Here is a 22,944-nt window from a genome sequence, read left to right as displayed (position 1 = left end):
AATGAGATTCAATATTAAAGAATTTTCTTGGAAGTAAATATTATCAGTACGTTGCAGGAGATCATTAAAGCAATGGCTGGGTGCTACCAAAATTATGAAATTACTTAAAATTGTTCTAAATAAATAACATTTGTCTGAAAAAATCATATACATTCATATTATGGATTGTTACATTCATAAGATGAAGAAAGCTTCTGTTACCATTATCCAAGAATCACTATCAACTAGTTTTTGTGTTAGTTCCAAGATAACTTAGGCCAAGAAAAGATACATATTTTTCTATGTCAAAATCATGAGCATAATACTCAAAATTATAGCATTTCTGTTTATTTAGATGAATATTGCTTGTAGGATTTAATGCTTTACTAACTTCTTCAAAAATAAAACTTTATTAACTTCTTGAAAAATTTTAATAACAGGGGCATAGAAATTTAAAAAAAAACTTTTGAGAAGAGTATTAAGAATATTTCTTGGGTTTGGGTTTTTCTTACTGCCAAAGATTTTGAAAAGAGTGCTTAAAACACTCCATTTGCAGAAAATGCATTTTTATTTATGCCTATTTCTTCCCAAATTACATTTATTTCTCTTTTTTTAAGGGGGGGAGGGGCAGAGGGCGAGAGAGAATCTTAAGCAGGCTCCATGCCCAGGGTGGAACCCAACATGGGGATCGATCTCAGGACCCTGAGATCATGACCTGAGCGGAAATCAAGAGTTGGGCACTTAACCAACTGAGCCACCTAGGTTTCTCCAAATTATATTTCTAATAAAGCTGCTTAAAGATAAAGTTTCATATTGGACTCAGCAAAGACTTTGAAAGCATTTAACGAACAATAACTCTGCCAAATTCCAGACAAATTTCCAATCTACTACATAAATAACGAGGAACCAAATTCTGGAATATACATAGGAAAAATCTACAGAAATTCGGTGATTTAAACTTAACTGCTCTGGAAATTCTAACCTCAAACCTTAAACAAACAAACAAACATACAAGAAGTATCCCTCTGGAATTCCCTAGGTTTCGTGAGGAATAAAGTTTCCCTTTCCTTGTAACTCAGAGGAAAGCTTCCAGGACCAGATGTATTTCATTTGCAGTCACCCTAAGATTATAAGGATCGCTTAATATAAGCACAATTGCTTGTGATTATACATCTTTTTTTTTTTTTTTTTGAGAAGGCCCCACCCCAGTGTGGAGCCCAACGTGGGGCTTCAAGTCACAATTCTGAGATAAGACCTTAGCTGAGATCAAGAGCTGAGGCTTAACGGATGGAGCCACGCAGATGTCCTGCAAATGTAAATCTTTTCACATGTGAGAACTGTAACAACACAGGTTGTAAAGATTATACTTGGAGAGCTAAGTAGCAATAACTATAAACCCATTATTGATAGGAGAAAGTAGATATGAGAAGAAAGTAGTCTGGTGGTTGCCAGGGGATGGGGCAGAGGGATAGAGGATTATTCAATGGGTTTAGAGTTTCAGTTTTGCAAGATGAAAAAGTTTTGGACGTTGGTTGTACAACAAGGTGAATATAATTCACACTAATGAACTGCATATTTAGAAATGGTTAAGATGGTAAATTTTATGTTTTTTTTTTTTTTAACCACAATTTAAAAAAAAAAGAGTTGAACTAGACTGGAAAAGTGAGGTATTCAGATTGACTAAAGATATTTTTTGTACTCCCAATACATGTGAGTTTCTATCTAAAAAAAAAAAATGAGAAAAGTCATTCAAGACTTAGAGAGTCAACTTGTGAGAATGTGAAAGACCACCCACTTATGGACTTGACTCAGGCTGGAAAGACAGAATATTTTGGTTTTGAAATCTCTTGAATTTTGAAATGTAACCAATGGTTACTTGTCAAATAGTTTGAGCATAAGAGGTGGGGGAGAAACTAGCATTCCCAGTGATCATTGCCCAGAAAGCTAGACAATATGATAATACAAAGTCCTAGATTAAATACTTGGATTTATGTGTTTAGCCTCTCTATGTTTAAAGTAAGCCCTAGATATTACTTGTTGGTAGGATAACCAAAAAAATCGTTTTGGCTGATGGTATTAAAATCTAAACAATTCCAGCTGAAAAGATGATACGGAAGAAAGAATGCAAGTCTAAGGCCATGCATGACAAAGAATGGCCTCCACACCATTCAGAAAGAGCAAGACAAAAATGCCAGTTTCTGAACCCCACTCTGGACCAATCAAATCAGAATTTCTGGGGGTGGGGACCAGAACCTACATGTTTAATAAATATACTATGTACACGAGTGTTTGAGAATGACTGGGCTAAATTTTAAAGGGAGAAACCGCTGTCATTTTAATGGAGGTTAGAACTCATTAGAGGTAAATACACAGTTTAATGTTTAAGGGTATTCTTGATGACACCATCATGGCCATGATTCTTTGAGCTCCTTAGAGGCACATCCGAGAGTCTCTATTGTTTTAAAGGAGGAATTATTGGATTAAAACAATCTCTTTGAAATATTAGAAGAGATATTCTTAAGTGGTAGTCTGTGTTGCAAGAACCAGCTGCCTGGCTAAGCTTGAAATGTTTAGAGCTATAATGAGAACTTTTATAGCTCTAAAGCAGGGATGACAAATAGCAAATATTTGGCATGAATGTTGTTCTTCTCTCTTTCCATATAGATGCAGATTTCACATTCTCAACATAGCACTTTAGGGCAGCCCATCAACTGTAGTAACGAACAAGATGAAACCAATTTGCCAGTACTGCTCTGGGGGCATGGAGGGGGTGTGGGGTGGGGGAAGATTGGTTTCCCTTTAAAATTTTATACACACACATGCACACACATGTGTAATATTCATGCAGAGTAAAATTCACTTAGTTAAATACTTAGAAATGTGTAATGCAGATATAGCTTATAGATTTTGGTGTAATATATTTTGACTTACTCAGCTGTCTCTCTAAAAGGCATTATTATTTGTCCACCGAAATACGGAAAGGTTGTTGTATCATGAGAAAGCGCAAGATGACTGAAAGAAGGACAAGAAAAAGTGGACCCTGCAAGTGAGAACGGAGTTCCATATTGGTTCATACAAGATCCCTGAATTAAGATATTATTGCCACAGCCACCCTTTTGCCTTTTATAAAGCCTTGAAACTCTCTGGGAGAGAATCACATATATTATTTGCAGCAATAATCAACCTACTTGGAATCTTGTTCTCTGATATGGAAATCTTCAGATGAAATAGCGAACCATGTTGTTTTCTTTCCATCTTAAATTAGTGTGCAAGAAAAAAATAGAGAAGGAGAATATTACTTGATTGCTTCAATCTTTAAACAAATTTAATTTAGACTTTTACAAAGAAAAACTTTGATAATATCCAATGATTTGGGTTTCTAACTTACTGTACTATCACTTATGTCTTTCCAAATAAACCTGTAGCAGGTACTTTTGAAAAAGCAACCTAAGTACTATGTTCATTCCTTCAAATGGTTGTTTCTGAAAAATATGATTAAAAGTGCAAAATTTCTTATGAAAATCATAAAAAATAGACCTAATTTTGTAGGGCAAATCTCATGAAACCTATCTTAACTAATTCATTTAATTAGTACAGCTCATAAATATTTGAAAGTGTATCTTATATTGTGTTGCAATAACAGGGGTGGGAGGAAATGATTTTTTTTTTCTTAACATGTTTTCAGAATAATGCTAGAATATTGAAATCCTAATTCTTTATCTAACTTGATCATTAATAGAAGACCTGAATACAAAAGTTCTAAGAATTCTCAAAATCCTGTCTCTCAGAGTTGAAAAGAATCTTCAAGGTAAAAATAATCCATTTTTTCTGGTTTATTAATTCCCTTTACACATCCTAAATTAATTGCATGTCTCTTCTCTGCCTTAAAAAATTTCAGAAACAGGGAAACAGCACTACTTCTTGAAGTCTGACCTCATGTTGAGCTGAAATTTCCTATAAATCTCCATTCTGCCTGAGGCTTCCCCAGATTATAATTGTAACACTTAAATTTTTCAAATCTAAAACTTAAATTGTAGTTATAATACAAACAGGACAGAGAATTTTTTTTTTAAGTTATATTGCCTGTAATGATCTTTTTGATTTGGTGCCTATCTCTGTTATGTTGATCTTTTTCACAACTGGGAATTCATTGTTTTGGAGCACTAATCATTGAAAGCGTAGTAGTTGGAAAAAGAAGTTAATGAACTTGCAGCACTGCCAAATGTATATGTATGAATGATCTAGTATTTCTGATAAAATATGATCCATTAGAATGACAGCTATTAAGGTTATGTCATACATATTAATTATATAGATTTATATACAAAATATTTTATTAATTTTGATCAACACATTAATCATGGAATGTCCACAGGTTAGCAAACATAATATTAATTATTTTTAAGTATGTTAGTTATGTTTTCAAATATGCTCAACAAGCATCCAGGGGAAGTATCTCTCAATTTAAATCAATGGGTCCCACTGTTAATTTGAAAAATTACCATAAATACATTACAGTACATATATAGTTCCTCTATCCTTTACATATAGATAAGACACAGGAAGATGGTGAAAACATATGCTTTTAAAAGAAATTAGTATATTTATTATCATTTATATATCTTAAGAAACAATCAGCATTTTGAGCTTTAGCTTTTATTTTCTGTTTACCTGGTTTACTTTAGTAATTATGACCCATTGAGCTACATGACATATGTCACAAATGGAAAATTGAGGGACTGAACTAATCCTAGGGTCCCTTCAAGTCTTAATATTTAATATTCACTAACACTTGTATTAATAACTTATGTATTAATAACAACTGTTGAGTATAGAAATTATTTACTTTCCTTTACTAAGATTTATATATCAGTTATTTAACAAATTAAAAATATGCTTCAGTCTCCATAAATTTGAATGCTAAACTTTTCATATAAGAATTCACAATTGTTAATCCCTACCAGAATTATCTCAAGAGTGCTGTCAAAAAATCAGATAGAAGTTATAAAATGTAATGAAAGGATAAAAAGAGAAGAAAATGGTTTTTATCTAACATCTAAGCAATTTATAAAAAATATTGTTTTAGATTTGTAAATTTCTCAAGGCAGAATGAATAGCTCTGAGTCTCCTTTCTACCAAGATGCTATAGTTATTTTGACCACATTTCTCTTTCACGGTCTTTTGTAGCTAAGGCAAAATCACATCAACGTACAGCAGTGGTTCTTAAAGTGGGGCCCCCATTTTAGCAGCATCAGATCACTTGGGAATGTGTCAGAAATGCAAATTTTTGGTCCTCTCCTCACCATCCCAGACCTACATACCATTAACTCGGGAAGTGGGGCCAGCAATCTTGTGTGTTAATGAACCCTCTGAGTGATTCTTAATCACAGCAAAATTTGAAAACCACTGGCCTGGAGTCATGGAGAAAATGTGTATCTGTAAATAGGGTAGCCATACCAGTTTATTCTGCTGGGGATAAGGAAAAGAGGATGAAAATTGGTAATGAAATATGAAAATAAGTAGAGTGGTATAGGAAGAATAAGATGGTAAAAAGAGGGGGCGCCTGGGTGGCTCAGTGGATTAAGCCGCTGCCTTCGGCTCAGGTCATGATCTCAGGGTCCTGGGATCGAGCCCCGCATCGGGCTCTCTGCTCCGCAGGGAGCCTGCTTCCTCCTCTCTCTCTGCCTGCCTCTCTGCCTACTTGTGATCTCTCTCTCTGTCAAATAAATAAATAAAATCTTTAAAAAAAATAAAAAAAAAGATAGTAAAAAGAGTTGCAAGAAACAATAAACTTTTCACTAATATTGATAAGACTTATATCCAAATCAATTCAACACGACCTGTTGGTTTGGGTTCATGAAAATGAAATTGCAGATCCATGGTAAATAGTAATTTGTCTCCTCTCTGCCCTGAAGGATAAAATTGGGTTGATCCATCTATATTCTCATAACTTGATCTCTTTTCAAAATTATTGACATAGTTGGTTGAGATTAGAGGTTCAATGTCACAACTATACTAAAAATCAAATAAATTGTATTTATTAGTATTGAACTTTAAGGAACTAGATGAACCCTTCAATAAGGAGGGTCTCCTGGTGATACTAGCCCCATACATAGGTAATAGTTTTGGATAAAATAATTCCTAGTAACCTGAGGCAGATTTACCAGTGGTGTTCCAGGATAGATTGTGCTTTATTAATCAGGGGGGTTAAATTTTGGAGGAAGTCTTCAAGATACTTTGGCTTAATTGAATGAGCACAATCTTTTGGCTTGGTGTCAATTTGGGTTCAAATATATTAGTTCTGAAATACTAATATTTCATCTCAAATACTGAATCAGTTTCAAAAATCTCCAGAAAATCATATTAAAATGGGGATAGTAATAGGGTTGTTAGAAGGATTAGAATAGTTACAAGGGGTTCAGCAATGCCTAATATATGATAGGTATTCAATAAGTAATAGTTGTTAGTACTAATAAATCTTAATCAACTCTTCCTTTCGTTACCACCTTCTCTTTAAAAAGTCATGGGGCAATTTTTCTAGAGGCTAAACTCATTTCTGAAATTGCCTGTCAATCATGCTAGTCAAATTATTTCCTGAAGATTCACTGTGTACTGAAAGTTAGATTAACTGACCTTTCAGTCCATATCTTCCCAAGAAAATGTTTCTATTCATCCTAAATTACGGTAAAGGAATATGGCAAGAGTGTTGAGAATAATTGAGTGAAGTAGTAGCCCTTCTTCCTTAGTCTATAGATCTAGTTCATAAGGCAATTTCTTTAGCCTTCTCTATTGTGTTTCAACTGTCCCTAAACAAATAGGATGGAGTGGGGCCATGGGGGCAGTGGGAGAAATTAGCGTTCTTACCCACTTCCAACAGAGTACAGTGCATGAGAGGGAGAAAAAGAAGGGAGGAAGATTAAGAGTGATGGAATTTTAGAACTCTGTTTCTATATATGTTTATAGCATGGCTTACCCTTTCTGGAGAGAAGCAATAGATAAAATTCCGTAATAAATTCAACTGAACTTTCAAACCATTTTATCCTATTGAGATTCTAGACTGTCAACCATTGGTATAAATCACATTGCTAGTCTGAAAAACTTAGAAGTAAAATACAGCAGCTTCTGAAGCAAATGATAAGGACTTTTTTTTTTTTTTTTGTATCTAGGTGTCTTGTACATATCCTTTTTTCTAAGTTATTATCTTATGGTTCTGCTGTTTTGTACAGTGGGTACTTCCGGCACTTGTGTGTGTTCTTTTGGTAAAGTTGCTCAGAATGTTTGAAATGGGAAGCTAAGGACAATTTCTACAAAAGGGCAAGGGCAAATTATCACAAAACTAAACGATTCTCTCAGATCCCACTTAGATTTCAAGCAACATTGAAGGAGAAACAATTTAACAATAAAATGTATCTGTTGTTTTGAGAAGAGGGGGGAGAAAAACATTTCTACAACAGCCAATTCACTCTATACAATTTGTTGAGAACTGACCAACCAGATTGCTATTGTGAACCACCACCTGGCTAAAGGCTGGTTTAGTATATGGAGTATGCCTGCAATGGAATTTTATGTGCACAGATATTTTGAAATTAATAAAATACGTATGTGTACACACACTTCAAAATACACTTTGGTTACTCTTAAGCACTGTCTTTGATAAACAAATGGGCACCAAAGAGATTAGTACAGCAGGAGAGGTCTCTCCTTTTTATCTTTGCTCTATGGAGAGTGGTGGTAGCATACTGTCCACTAGAGGACTGGGGCACCTAATAAATGCATCTGGGACAAAAAACCCTTGTGTGTTTTTCTCTTCCCCTTCAATCATCAACCTTGATAGTTTCTCAAGGCTAAAAACAAAACGAACTCATTATGATGTTTTATCTTTGTACACCCTAGTAGTTACAGGTCCTCTAAAGTAGAACCCTACTGTTCACGGTTCAGTGCCCTTCCTGATTTCCTTTGCTAAACATCATTACTTGTAACATACTATGTTCAACAGACCAAGGAAATAGGGGTCAAGGGTAGTACTTCCTTCTCAGGGGCCCCTGCAGTGATAGTAGCAGTGTATCATTTAGCAATGTAATTTAAGGTTATTTCAGGTACAATGACATTTCAGGAAGTGATGTTATTTTTAAAATTCTTTTGCCATGGAGAATATAAGAAATTATTACAGAGTGTATAGAAACAAGTGATGCTTCCAAAGGATAAGACCTCATATAGATAACAAAAATATTTCCATAAAAAAATTAAAGCATAAGATAGTTATGTAGATAGTGCATAACAATTTGATCTTAAAAAGGACTAGGAACAAAATTTCATTTTGTGTGGCTAAAGAGGTACATACATGTGATAAAAAACCGCCACGTCTGCATGTTCTTTGGGTATTATCACAGACTGCTGCATTATTACAGATGTTTTTAATATAAAGAGAGACTGTCTTACATTTTCCAATTCTGGTACTCTCTTGTTTTTTTCTTTCATACTCCATTGATACAGAATTTTAGAAGTTTAGAGTAGGAGGGAACTAGCTTCCAGCATGATCTTGTTCATTTTTTTTTTAAAGACTTTATTTATTTTATTTTGAGAGAGAGTAAGCAGAAGCGGGGAGATTGTTGGGGAACCAGGGAGAGAAAGGGAGAGAATCTCAAGCAGACTCTGAGCTGAGTGCGGAGACCTACACAGTGCTCGATCTCACAACCCTGTCATGATCTGAGCTGAAACCAAGAGTCAGATGCTTACAGGATTGAGCAACCCAGAAGCCCCTTGTTCATTTTTCATAAACGGACGCCTTCCTACTGAAGTGAAATGGTTTGCTGAGAGGCCAACCACTGGTAGAGTTAGGTCTTTTTATTCTTTCTCAAATCATTTTTTATTTTTTTTAATTTAATTTTTTCAGTGTTCCAAGATTCATTGTTTATGCACCACACCCAGTGCTCCAAGTAATACGTGTCCTCCTTATCTTTTAAAGGTTAAATAAATAGGGGTTTGGTTTTGAGAATTTCTTATTTCTTCCATTTCAGTTATACTGATTTCCCTTGTTATAGGCAAACAAAATAATGAGTCACTACCTTTCTCTTCTCTCTTACTTGTACATTTGCTACCTCTATGCAACAACCTCATCAAATCCACAAGTAATAAATAAAATCCTGAAAAGTATGTATTATACTACTGAGCCATTTTCTCTAAGAAAAATAAGATACCAAATATTTCTGAATATCGGCATCTCAAAAGAAATTCTGTCTTTAATCAGATCAAATAAAGCAAACAGGTTTATATAATCATTTTGATAAAGACAAAAACCCACAAAAGCGTTTTTCTCCCCTCAATCTTACACTTTGAGCAACTCTAACTTTTAACTACTATGAACATTTTTCTTAGGGATTACTTTTCCTTTTCTTTACCCCTATTATTTCCTGGGAATGATGAAAACTTTGAATAAAATAACACAGAAACTAAGTATACAAGGGGGAAAAATGAGAGAACGAGGAACTCCTATTTAGTCTTAGAAATAAGTCAACAACAGAAGAAACTGTATATTCCATTTAAATGAGTATCTTCTTTATATTCACCTTGCAAACTAACTTCACTATAGCAGCACCAATTTCACTATGAGCCAGTTTTTATTCACTGGTAAATATCACTGGCCTCAATAAGAATAAGCAATTTCTCACAAAGGATGTTCAAAAGAAGATAAAGTTTGGAAAATATAATTTACCAGAAAGGACTAACATGGGAAACCCCCTGATTATGCATGGGAAGTTCCTAATTTTTTTAGCCTGAATTTTAGCAAAACTCATTCCTGCAGGAGAATTTACCTCCCTTTTGACCCCTTTCTTTAAATAAGAAGAAAACATAAAACAAACCATTTTAAGCCTTAACAAGTAAATATCTGGAGATTTTTTTACCAATGTTATAGATTCTGCAAAGGATGATGAGTTATCCATCGTTAAAAGAACTCTTTTATGCTTTAAATATATATGTTTAAGAAGATTCTGTCTTCTAAGAACAACTCTGTCATTTTACAAACAGAAAATCATGCAACCAATTATGGAGATATTATTTTAAAGTTTAAACCAATGCTTGAATTTTTTAAAACCTTTTAAAATTTTTATAAAATTTACAGAAACAAATCCATTAAAAAAATTCCTCCTCAATCCTCATATATTAAGATATTTCTAATAGTACTGTATTTTTTACTCTGGTTGATTTGATTATAACTAGATAGTATCCTTCAGGGTTCCAGTACAGGACTTCCAATTTGTCAGATAATTTTTTCTTGGTGGTTATTAGAAAGGTGACTTTAAAATACATGCCTGATATGAATGAAAAGAGAATAATGATCTTTTTGGGGGCTTGGGAGATTTGAAAAACTATTAAAGCACTATGATAACTTCATTTTTAAAAGTAACTTACTGCTTTATAATCTTCTAGCAGAGAATGGACATGGTTTAGTTGTATTTGAAACCTCATAGCCCCAAAGTTTTCATCTCTCTCCAAATCATCATCGTACCCCTTCTGGTCCCAAGGACCAGAGTCCTTCTGTGGGGGAATCAATGCTTTAAACAATCAGGACTAGTGTTACCCTTTTGTGTAGGGCTGGATTTGACTAAGTTGCTAAAGGCATTATTCATTAATAACCTTATCATCATAAAGATAAAGCTCATGTTAACAAATCAAAAGATTTCAACAGACATAGCATAAACTTCCACTATAGTTCTAGTGCTCATTTGCTCTCATAATGGCAAGGTCTTTGGATAAAAATGAGATAATATCAGAGTTAGTAAAACTTGACTTAAAGTGATAATTTGTTAAAGCTTTTAAATACGGGTTTTTTTCATTGGAGAACACAGTTAAGATAAAATAACACTTGGTAAAATAGCTTAATATCCTGCCAGTCCTGAACCTTATTACTTCAGGAAAAAGACCAATACTCTTCTGTGGGAAGGAAGATGGGAAGACAGGAGGGGCAAGGTGGTTAGGGATAGGGAAGGGAAATTAAATATTTATACATTTTAAATTAATATATACATATACTTGCATTTTAAGTAAATATCAATGGGATTCATTCAAAATTTCCTTGAGGTTCCCTTGGTAATAATACAGTTCAAATTAAGTGCTATGTTAACTAGATCAAGTATGGTATCTGAATAAAAGGGAAAAAAATTCATTTAAAATGACAGATCTAAAATTGATATTACTAGGTACAGGATAGTGTATATATTTTCATTTGTATGTGCAAAAAGAATATATGTATATACACATATGCTTGTATATTCAGAGTAACTCTAGAAGGATACACAAGAAATTGGTTAACACTGGTTGCTATTTTTCACTAACTGTAGCATTTAAATTTTGTACCATATATATATGTTTTCCCTATTCAAAAATATTGATTAAAAAACCACTACCAAAATTAATTTTAACAATCATGTCAAATTAAGAAAAAACGACTAATTTTTTTACAATATATAAGAAAATATACTAACGCATATATTGTTTTCCTAAGATCCACCTACCTAAATTTTGCTACATTTTCTTTCTGATAGTAATTATGACTAAAAATTCAAATTTTGCATGACCTTAGCTTGGGAAAAAAACATTTTCCCTGCACCTCATTGCTACAGCACTGTGGACTATGGATTGTCTCACCAGCATGCTAACATCCTTATTCTCTTCTGATGGGTTAGCCATTAGCCACCATATCTCTAAGAAATTTAAGAAATCTTTAAGGAAACTTCAGAGGGACTTTAAGAACCTTATTTGGCAGTGATAAATATTATACCTGTATTATTTTGTTGGCATAGAATCAATTTTAACTTCTCTTTGTGGTTTACTTTAGATTTTATCCTGCCAAAGATGTTTGGTGTTTTGGTAAAGACAGACTTCAAACTATGTGGTGACTAAGCCAAGCCCTTACATAAAGCTTGGAATAGGATTTTATAAATAGTTCCAATGAAAGGCATTTTGAAATAAGCAGGGAAAAAAAATCTCACACTTATAAAAATTATTTTCAGAACACCATTAAAAGTTCAAATTAAGTCCTAATCATTTAAATATTAAAATAAACCATATGACAAAATCTAAAGGAGTGATAGTACATACATCAACTTTCAATGGTAGCTGCTTATTAAAAATGAGTGTCTGAGGGTGTATTCCAATTTCATCCTCTTCAAATTGTGCAGCTCAGATAAATGTTTATTTTACTGAAAATATTTGCAAAATTACAATATAAATACATGAATATATTAAGATAGAATGACTATATATAATGTATTCTTATCCATATATATAAAATGAATGCAGTAAATATAGCATATTCTCAATGAATTATTAGTACACAGTGTTTCTTAGTAAAGTACATACAACCTATTATTAAGCAACAATTATCTAGTTTTCAAATGTACATCTCAGGAAGTTTTTAGGATGAAAGGATACGCTAAATCTCCCAATACCCTTTTTGGTTGGTGAAAGTTAGTTCTGCAAATTTTGAAATAATACTACGTTTATTTTAGCGATGGTTCTTAGGCTCTTTGCATTTTCTTAATTTGAAACTTTATTTCTTTAGTCTGGGTGTTTTCTTAATGATGCCATATCAGCCAACCATACTTTTAATTCTAATACAGTATCATGTACTGTCTTTTCAATAGTCATTTTAACACACATCAACAATGAAACAGAATTATTAAAATTTTTTTTTTGTCTGCACAAATTCCCAAAATTAACTTTCAGGGTATTATGAGGAGTCTCAACTAGATATAGTCTCAACTGTAATACTAAGCTGGGCTAGAAGTATGGTTTTTTTTTTTTATTGATTTTAGGTCTTAAGAATACAAATATGAACTCTACTTTAAAAGTGTTTGTTAAATGTATTGGGACTTGTTTCAAAAGCATCTTCTATCCTCCTCCATTACACTGATTTAATGGAAACTTGTTATTATAGCAGTTCCAACACAAACATCTGCATGCAAGAGATCACCCTACAGATTCTAACTACATAGTTATTGAAACACATCCCACCTGTCAAGTGGCATAAATGTACATCTTCTATATACAAAAGGTAAAGTGCATTATTAAATTAGTGAACTGACAGATTGTCTGCCTGGACCATATAGCTTTCAAATAGACAAATGTGAAATTCTCCCATTAGAACCAATTATTTCAAGAGGTTCCAACTAGCTTTTCCACCCTGTCGTTTATTTTTTGGCCATGCTCTTTAGTGCAAATAAGCTTGTGTTTGACTCAAGTTTAAGGGACATGGCAGTTTGGGGCTTTAACAAGGAAAATTATAAAATGTGGCAGAACTTTTAACACTTTTATAATACATTGCATCTTTTGCATATAAGCAACAGATTAGTGTTGCTTTCAATTGCTAGGAGCACACTGCCAACCATTATGAGGAACCCGTTTCCAAATCTCATACTATTAGCTTATATTATTACAGTTTTGAGTCTATACCACATTATACTTGGGTTATTATGTGCAAACATCATCAGTGTTTTAGAATAATACAGTGAACTAGTAATTTTGGTTACTAACTTGAATGCTCAGTTTTTGACTTCTAACATCCAGTTGCCTTAAGAGTTTAATATCCTCAAGGCTGGGATCCTATTATTTTGAAGAATACCATGTACACTTGCAGCTTCATTTATGTTACAAATGACAATAAATAAAATGCATATTGCACAGATAAAAATAGTAGCTTATTTTATAAGATACATGGCAATACATGTCCTAATACCAGAGTTTTGAACTGGATCTTATTTGATTATGGCTAATGAATAATTGGGAATTTTAAGTATCAAAAAATCATAACATTTCATTTTTCAATGAATACATATAAAAAAGTGAAACAAAAGAACTGGCAGAAGGCTTAGTGATTCTAATGTATATTCAGTTGCCGGTATGTATGCATCTACCAATCTATAGCTTTGAGACGGTAATAACTTTGAAGTATACATACAAGGTAGAAGATTTGGCTACTTAACTAATTCTTGACTTAAATAATTAATGCAAAATTAATATTTATATACAATGAATTAAAGATATTTATCTTTAAGTCTGACATTGTATTGTGTATATGTATATATACACACATAAGTATATATATAGACATAAACACTCAAATCTTATCAGACTAAAACCAAAAAAGAAATCATGTAGATTTAATGGATATAAATATTTTAGGAGGGAAGGTTTTAAGAAAGAGTATATAGTCATAGCAATAGTGATAGGAACACTCAAATACTGGAACATTCATCACTCCAGTTTGCCAAAATCTGACAGGTTGATAATTATTAGTAGGCACTATGATGGGCAGCAATAACAATCAGTAGTACAGTAATTCAAGTGCACATCACTCCTTCATATACCAAAAACTACTTTTTATCAAGTCTACAATAGTTATTTTACAGTTAGGACTGCTTAAAGATCCTTGCTACTTTTAGAGTCTCAACACCCACCATGTGCTATTAACTCTAGTACTAACATTATCTTCTAACCTTCAGTTGTTCCATAGTAATCCAGATGGTCCACAATTATAATGAACTAATGAGATTCCTTCATACTACTTGAGGAAACGTGAAATACTATCTGAAAACCAATACCAGCGTATATATCTGGGTTACTGATTGCTTGTTTTGAAATAAGATAAGCCAGAAATATTCTTTTTTTAACTCATAAAGTTCTCTTAGTGACCTTACTTAAATGGATTTGGGGACAAACTGCTGAAGGAAAAAATTATTAAAATAATTTTGAACTAGTTATATCATATAAAAGGAGAGCTACATTCTGATCTCAATCCATGCAGCCAGCTCTCATCAATGAGAGCTATATTTGGGGGTTGAAATCAGTGTCTGGCTCTTAAAGATGATTATATGGACTTATTGTGTGGGAGGTGAATAAAGCCAAGATAAAAGACAATAATTTCAATCAGAATAAAATGCAGCTCAACAGATAAAATTCCAGTCAGTTAATACACGGTGGGTTGGTACACATATAACTATAACCACTTGTTTAAAAATTGCTTAGGTGTTGAAAAATTGCTGTGGCACTTCCTGGAAAGTAATTTTTAATACAGGTAAATGGGTGAGTCTTGTGTAAAGTAAACCTTATTTTTAAGTATCATAAAGAGCACCTTGGAAAATGCCTGAATTTTCCTTTCAAATATGTTTATAACCAATCTTTAAATAATTTTCCCAGGCTGAAAATTTATATTCTAAATGCTTTTTAGAAAAAGAGTTTTTTTTTTTTCTTTCTGGAATTAAAATACCTGTAAAAGCCAGGTTTATATTGGAAGTGTTGACACGGTTTTAAGGGTAGCAATTGCAAAAGTGCTACTAAAATGTATTATTACAGATGTATTTTTGTATCAGTTAACTGGTGCACCAACCCCTCTGAAATAGTGCTAAAGAAGAAGCATAAAATATAACACCTTGAGTCCATGATATATTTTGGGAAAAAACCTCGCACAACCTTCAAATTAGCATGAAAGGCTAAAACACCAAGATTTCCATAGCAAAGCCATAGGATGATGCCTCCCACTCAACAGTGACATAAAAGTAATTCCTCAAACTTTGGAAAGTCAATAAAAATATAGGGTATAGTGAATAGAGGTAAAGATGGATTACAACTAGTTTAGAATGACCAATTAAAACTCTCCCACGGCTTTGATATGGCAACTATCAACTGCAGGGTTACCACAAAATTTGAAATTATAGAATACTATCATAACTGTAAGATTTAATTCTTTCATGGTACTTTTGATATTCAGTCATCCAGTGAGCAACTAATATATTTCTACATGTACTTTTATAAAGAAATATATTTATACTATACTTGAGGTCAATTTCTGTTTCTGTGGTAACTGCCCTACAGGTAAGCTTAGCAGCTTTTAAGGAAGTAGGGATGGAATACTTTTTCGGGGAACTTGTTAAATAGAAATTCACACTTCCATATTACGTATATGTATATTTTCTCGGGATCATGTCGTAGTGCAATGTAAATCTTAGTTATGGTATTTAGAAGGTCAGAATATCACATTTTGTGCTGATTTGCATACTTCAATAGTCTGGAGCAGGTGAAGCAGCTGGACTATTTAGCTCTGGGAAGGTTGGAATTCCCTTAAGAATTATAATATTCTGTGTATAACATGAGAATCAGACTCTTTGAAGTATAAACTACCAGAGGTATTACTAATAACAAAGGGCCAAAAAAAGAGGAAAAACTTCTTCAAATGATTATGGATCAGTACTGTTAGCCAATTTATGATTTTAAATTTTGCCTGATGGAGTTCAATTTCACTCTAGTCGAGGCATTCTTGTTCTTCACCACTGGCCCTTCTGCCATCCATTCTCTTTTCTTTATGGCTGTTGCAAATTTTCCTCATCTCTTCTTCATACTTGATAAAATTCTCCCCAAACCTTGTCCAAGCTTTGAATGGAACAGTAATAGTATTACGGTAAGGTGGCCTCACCTCACTTACCTTCAGGAAAATTCCATATTTATTAGAGCCCACATCAAAGTAGAACCTTTTATTGTCCACTCTGAAAGAAGTCCCCTCTGGGAGTTCAAGTGGGTCATCATCTCCACCTCTTCGTTCTTCTATGTCCCCTTCGCCATAGTCTTCAATGAGCTGAACCAAGGCATCACGAAACTCAATCATTCCTTGTGCTGGGAGCACAATAGTCTGTTCTTGGCCCAAACTGTGACCAAAATAACCTATCATGCCAGTCCCTCGCATCATGGTTTGTCTAATTCTTAGGAAGCGACCCCGCTGATTTTCCTTTAGGTCTAGATAATACTTCCTATTGTCCCTCTCAATGTAGTCTGTTTTGAGGACACTATGAGGGTGCTCTTCGGACCCTACAGAGACAGGTGGGGAGGGTGCCGAGTGCTTCTGTCTCCTCCTGGAGGCTTGATCTTTGCCGTGGCCATGCTCTTGCCGGTGGCCTTTCAGGCCCAGGTGGGCGTAATGCTCGATGAAGTCCCCTAGACAGTCCTTCAGCTCCGCTGCCACAGACAGGGACAGAGTCAGTTTACTCTTTCTGATATTGTCCTGCCGGCCTCTCCCTATCCAGACTTCGGCTATCTTTAGGAACCGGCCCCGGGAGCTTTGCTTTACGTCTAGGTAAAACCTCTTTTTCTGGATGTCCACTCGTTTGGAGGCCAGCTCCTGGATTTCGGCTGCGCCCCCAGCCTGATTAGGGGTGGCTGAAGCCGCGTAGTGGGGGTAGTGGGAGTGCTGGGCCTGGGGATAGAGTCTACTCTTGCTTAGGCCAGAGCCCCCTACATTCTTGCCGCCGCGGCCGCGGCCGCCGCCGCCTCCCCTTCGCCTGGCTCTTTCCATCTTCAGCTGCAAGTGACAAACAGACACACGGGGTGGGGTGGGGGAGGGGTGTTGAGAACAATCGCAGACGCCCCTCTGCCTGCGCTGCCCCCGCCTCCGCCCGGGACCCCCACTCCGGGCCGCGGTGCCCGGCGCCCGCAGCCGCAGAGCCCCGGCTCCCGCCTCTGCCCGACAGTCGGCGGCGAGAGGCGGCGTCTCCGGCTCTGCACCGCGCACATAGCATCCCTCCGCCGCCCCGGCCTCCCGCTCGCCGCCGGGCCGCCAGCCTCGGGCTGCGCAGCCCCGGGGACCCCAGTCAGCCAACACTCACATCGACACTGCCATCACCGCCGCTACCGATGCCCTTCACGACCGCCGCCACCGCCGCCAGCTCTCGGCCCCTCTGCTGCAGCCGCCGCAGCCGCTGCCCCCCGCCAGCTCCCCCGCCGCCGCTCGCACCGTCCCCCGCCGGAGCAGCCGGGCAGGGGCATCGCCTGCGGCGCCCGCCGCCGCCGCCCCTCCTGCGGCCGCTGCGGGGGCCGCCGCCTCTCTTCGGGCACCGGCCCGATACCCGCCGGGAGGGGCGGGGGTGGCGGCAGGGGGCGGGCCGTGGACCCCGCCTCCTCCAGCACAGCCTGCTGAAGGGAAGGTCTCGCGCTCTTCCTGCGGGCGCGCGGAGACCGAAGCCCAGCGCGCGGGGACGGAGCGTAAGTGCGAGGTGACTGGACAGGTGCGAAGATGGGAATGAGGACGGGGGTGGCGAGTGTGTTCAGACTTCTCCAGGTTCCTCCGGGACGCAGGACTCTGGCGGCCCACCGGCGCCCGCACAGAGACTACACCTCCCGGAGTACTCAGCGGCAGGGAGAGGCTTTGCGCATGCGCGCCGCGTAGCCAGCTGGGCTTGGTGGCCGGGCTGCTGCGCCACGGGAGCGGAGGACGGCGACGGGGCGGGGCGTCCGCCTTCCAGAGCTGATGTGTGTTGGGGGCGCCGTGACGCAGCGGCGTGCGCTCCGCAGCGCGGGAATAAAGTCTGTCGAATTGCTACCTGTCCTGTATTCCAGGCCCTGCTGTTGTGGCACTTCCCGAGTCATCCAGCTGAAAGAGGAGGCCGGTTGAACTGTTTCTTCTCCGGGTAACGTGTCCTCTCCACTCCGTTTGAGCTAGCTCCAGACCCCGGGTTTTCGATCATTCGACCCTTCTCCGACTTTGGAGGTGCTCAGTCCAGCAGACCAGGCCTCTGGACAGTGTGTGGGAGGTACGTTAGAAATGGGTGTCCTCTGCCCCTTTCCACCTCCGGAGCAGACAGGCAAAGGGCAACCCCCCCCCCCCCCCCCCCCCCCCCGCCACCTGCCGCTGGCCTGCCTAGAGCTTCCCTCCCTCATCTTGTGCCACCGGTTGCCTGTCGTGGGGCCGTAGGATTGTGCCCTTCGGATCCAGCCTTTACTCCTGCAGAAGTGGAGCCACTCCATTTATACAGCAGAGTCAGGGGAGATAAACTGTTGTGTGTAATTTAGCAAATTAAGTTGGATTTCTTGAGTTTAAATCGTTTAATCCGTATTCCTCCCCCCTCCCCCGGCTGAATCTGAGTTGTTTTCTGGATAGATCTGAGTATGTGAAAATACCAGTCCCTATGATATGAAGTCCTTAGGATGCTTATTTGGCGGCCTTTAAGTCATGGTACTTCAGGTTTTGTATACTCTGGCATGTTACTTTTACGAATATTGGGATGGATAGGGGAGTTTAGATTTTGATGTCATTGAATAGTGGTCTCCTTTTATTAACTTAATAAATATTTATTGAGCACTCCCCCAGGCTCTGGGGATACCAACAATGAACAAAATGGGCACAAATCTTTCTGCTTTTGGACCTTACATTTTGGAGAGACATAGACAGTAAGTTAAATGCCCAGTATGTCAGAAGGTGAAAATCCTTTCAAGAAAAATAAAGAGGGATGATGACTGTGCGTGGGAGTAGGGAGCTGCAGTTTTATAGTACTTGTCAGGGAAGTCCTCACTGCAAAGGTAATTTTTGAGTAAACAGTTGAAGGAAATGGGAGAGCTAGATCTGTGGCTATCTGGGGGAAAGAAGGTGCAAAGGCCCCGAGGAAGCCTGTTTTTGTGTTCAAAGAGCAGCTGAGGAGACCAGTAAGAGCAGAATGAAATAGGGAAGAATTGTAGGAGATAAAATCAGACAGGGCGGGGCGCCTGGGTGGCTCAGTGGGTTAAAGCCTCTGCCTTCGGCGCAGGTCATGATCCCAGAGTCCTGGGATCGAGCCCCGCATAGGGCTCTCTGCTCAGCGGGGAGCCTGCTTCCCCCCCCCCCCCCCTGCCTGCCTCTCTCCCTGCTTGTCATCTCTGTCAAATAAATAAATAAAATCTTAAAAAAAATAAACATCAGACAGGAAAGAGTAGGGGGCAGATAGTGTAGAACCTGGTAGGGTATTTTTGAAAATTTGGGTTTTCATTCTGAGGGAGATGGGAGGCTGCTGAAGAATTTTAACAGGGAAACACCATCATGGGAATGATTTTTTAAAAAAAAGATTTTATTTATTTATTTGGCAGAGAGAGACAGCAAGAGAGAGAACACAAGCAGAGGGAGTGGGAGAGGGAGAAGCAGGCTTCCTGCTAAGCAGGGAGCTCGATGCTGGGCTGGATTCTAGGACCCTGGGACCATGACCCAAGCGGAAGGCAGATGCTTAACCCATTGAGCCACCCAGATGTCCTCATTACCACTATTTTTAAAATTTTTTCACCCCAGACAAATTCTAACTAACTGGTTAGTTAAGCAGTAACTCCCTATTGCCCCCTCAGCCTAGCCCCTGGTAACCTCTAATATAATCTCTTTTTATGAATTTGCTAATTCTGGAATCACAATATTAGGGCTCTTAAATTTATTTTTATTTTTGTTTTTAATTAATTAAAAAATATTTGTGTGTTTGCATCTGGCTTATTTCAGTTAGCATAATGCTTTCAGGGTTCATCCATGTTGTACCATGTATCAACTTAATTACTTTTTATGGCCAAATAATATTCCATTGTGTGATTATGCTGTGTTTTATCTAATTATCTGTTGATGGACACTTGGGTTTTTTTCCACTTTTGACTGTTGTGAATGATTCTGCATTGGACATTACAGATATCTGCTTGAGTTCCTGTTTCATTTCTTTTGGGTATATACCTAGGAGTGGACTTGCTGGATCATATGATAATTCTGTTTAGCTTGTTGAGGGACTAACTGCACAGCCACATTGGTGGCCCTGTTTTATATTCAGCCAGCGATTTTGCAAGGATTCCAATTTCTCCATATCTTTTCCAAATAATTTTCTTTCTCTTTTTTCTTTTTTTTAAAGATTTTATCTATTTGACAGAGAGAGCGAGAGAGCACAAGCTGTGGGGTGGGGCAAAGGGGGAGGGAGAAGCAGACTCTCCACTGAGTAGGGAGCCTGATATGGGCCTTGATCCCAGGAACCGGAGATCCTGACATGGGCTGAAGGCAGATGCTTAATTGACTGAGCCACCCAGGCACCCCTCCGTTAGTTGGTATCTTCACATTTTTTTTTTTCAGCAATGTTTTGGCAGTGTACAAGTTCTTCACCTCCTTGGATAAATTTGTGCCAGTATTTTATTCTTTTAGATGCTATTATAAATGAAATTACTTTCATAATTTTCTTTCAGATTGTTCATTGCTGGTATATAAAACACAGCTGACTTTTGTGTGTTGATCATGTACCCTCCAACTTTGCTAAATTTTCTTACTAGATCTAGTAAGTTTCTTGTGGATTCTTTGGGATTTTTGTAAGTAGCATCATGTCATCTGTGAATAGAGAGAGTTTTACTTCTTCATTTCCAATTTGAATGCTTTTTATTTATTTGTTTTTCATGTCTAATTTCTCTGGCCAGAATTTCCAATACAGTGTTGAATAGCAGCAGTGAAAGTGAGTATCCCTGTCTTGCTTTTTAAAAATAATTCTGAATTATTATTATTTTTTTAAAGATTTACTTATTTATTTATTTGAGAGAGAGAGCGAGCAAGCAATTACACACAGAGAGAGGGAGAAGCAGACTCCCTGTTGAGCAGGGAGCCCAATGCAGGGCTCGATCCTAGGACTCTGGGATCATGACTTGAGCTGAAGGTAAATGCTTAACCGACTGAGCCACCCAGGTGCCCCCCAAATAATTCTTTTTTATATCAAAGGATGGTTGATATATAATATTAAATTAGTTTCAGTGGTATAGCATCGTGACTCAACAATCATACACATTTTGATATGCTCACTAGTCTTGTCTTGCTCTTAGAGTGAAAACTTCAGTCTTTCACCATTGAATATATTAGCTGTGGGTTTTTTATAAATGCCCTTTATCATTTTGAGGAAGTTCCTTTCACTCCCAGTTTTTTGAGTCTCTTTTATTATGAGAGAGTGTTGGATTTTTTAGATGCCTTTTTTGTGTTAATTGAGATGATTATGTGGTATTTTTTTCTCATTCTGTTAAAGTGATACATCACATTGATTGATTTCATGTTGGACCACTCTTGTTCCTAGCATAAATCTCACTTGGTTATGGTGTATCATTCTTTAAATTGAATTATCTTTCAACAGAATCATTTTGGCTACTATTTTGGGAAGAGATTGTAGAGGCAAGGAGATAAGAAGTAATGTGGCTTGAACCAAGATTTTAGTTGCCAAGGTGGTGATAGAAGGTAGATTCAGCTTTATTTTGCAGGTAAAATTTTTGCTGATAGATTGGATATGAAGTGTGAAATAAAGAGTCAAGGATGACTAAGGTTTTTGGCCTGAGTAATCAGAAGGATGAAGGTGCACTTACTGAGAACTCTAACTTATAAAAGGAGCAGTTTGGGGAAATTTTTATACATATTGACATGATATGCCCATTAGAAATCAAGTATATAGTAAGTGATTGGATATACAAGTGTGAAGTTCAGAGCAGTGGGCCAGGCTCTTTATATAAGTTTGGAAGTCATCAGTGTGCTATAGATTATTTTAAAGTCATCAGGTTGTGATTTTCAAGGAAGTGAATGTAAAGAGAAGAGAATGAAAAGGTCTGTAACCTGAATCTAGAATGCTATGATGTTTAGAGATTGGGGAAATAGGGAAGGACCAGCAAAAGATACTGAGAAAGGGGACACCTGGGTGGCTGAGCCAGTTGGGCGTCTGCCTTTGGCTCAGGTCATGATCCCAGGGTCCTGGGATCACGGGATGGAGCCCTGCCTTGGACTCCCTGCTAGGTGGGGAGTCTGCTTCTGTCTCTTCTTCGGCCTTCCACTCCCCCTGCTTGTACACTCTCTCTATCAAGTAAATGGATAGAATCTTTAAAAAAAAAAAAAAGGTACTGAGCAGGAATTCTTACTGATGTAGGTGGAGAATCAAGAATTGTTACAGAAGTTTAATAAAGTGTTTTATGAAGGTGGGTGTGACTGATTGTGTCATATGTTGCTGATGTATTGAGCCAAATGACGACTGAGAATTAACTGTAGGATTTGGTGACATGAAAGTCATTGGTACCTTGGTATGAGCCCTTTTGGTGGGATGGAGTGGTTATAGTGAGTTTAAGAGACAGTGGAAGGATTGGAAATGGAATCGCTGGTATAGATGACTCTTTTGAGTAGTTTTTCTATAACGAGGGGGA

The 22,944-nt window shown here is 37.5% G+C and overlaps 2 protein-coding genes across 8 annotated transcripts in view; one reads left to right on the top strand and one right to left on the bottom strand.

Moving 5' to 3' along the window:
* Positions 1-17,860, bottom strand: part of PURG (purine rich element binding protein G) — a 38,799-nt gene extending 20,939 nt beyond the window's left edge. Inside the window, exons 1-3 of one of the 3 annotated variants that reach the window (XM_045989689.1) lie at positions 17,631-17,847; positions 16,457-17,326; positions 4,258-4,259 (exon numbers count right to left, since the gene is read on the bottom strand). In XM_045989689.1, the coding sequence (XP_045845645.1) occupies positions 4,258-4,259; positions 16,457-17,320 (866 nt within the window). In that variant the 5' untranslated portion in view covers positions 17,321-17,326; positions 17,631-17,847. Of the gene's footprint in view, positions 1-4,257; positions 4,260-14,146; positions 17,327-17,630 lie in introns of those variants that run through there. The other 2 variants (XM_045989681.1, XM_045989673.1) reach the window with 2 other exon arrangements.
* Positions 17,861-18,263: 403 nt separating this feature from the next.
* Positions 18,264-22,944, top strand: part of WRN (WRN RecQ like helicase) — a 146,246-nt gene continuing 141,565 nt past the window's right edge. For 4 of the 5 annotated variants that reach the window (XM_045989634.1, XM_045989662.1, XM_045989654.1 and 1 more), the window contains exon 1: positions 18,264-18,554. The gene's annotated coding sequence lies outside the window, so the exon portion shown is untranslated. The remainder of the gene's footprint in view (positions 18,555-22,944) is intronic. The other variant, XM_045989643.1, reaches the window with a different exon arrangement.

This window comes from Meles meles, chromosome 2, assembly GCF_922984935.1.
Source record: "Meles meles chromosome 2, mMelMel3.1 paternal haplotype, whole genome shotgun sequence".
Lineage (NCBI taxonomy): Eukaryota > Metazoa > Chordata > Mammalia > Carnivora > Mustelidae > Meles > Meles meles.
This window is presented reverse-complemented; position numbering and strand designations above follow the sequence as displayed.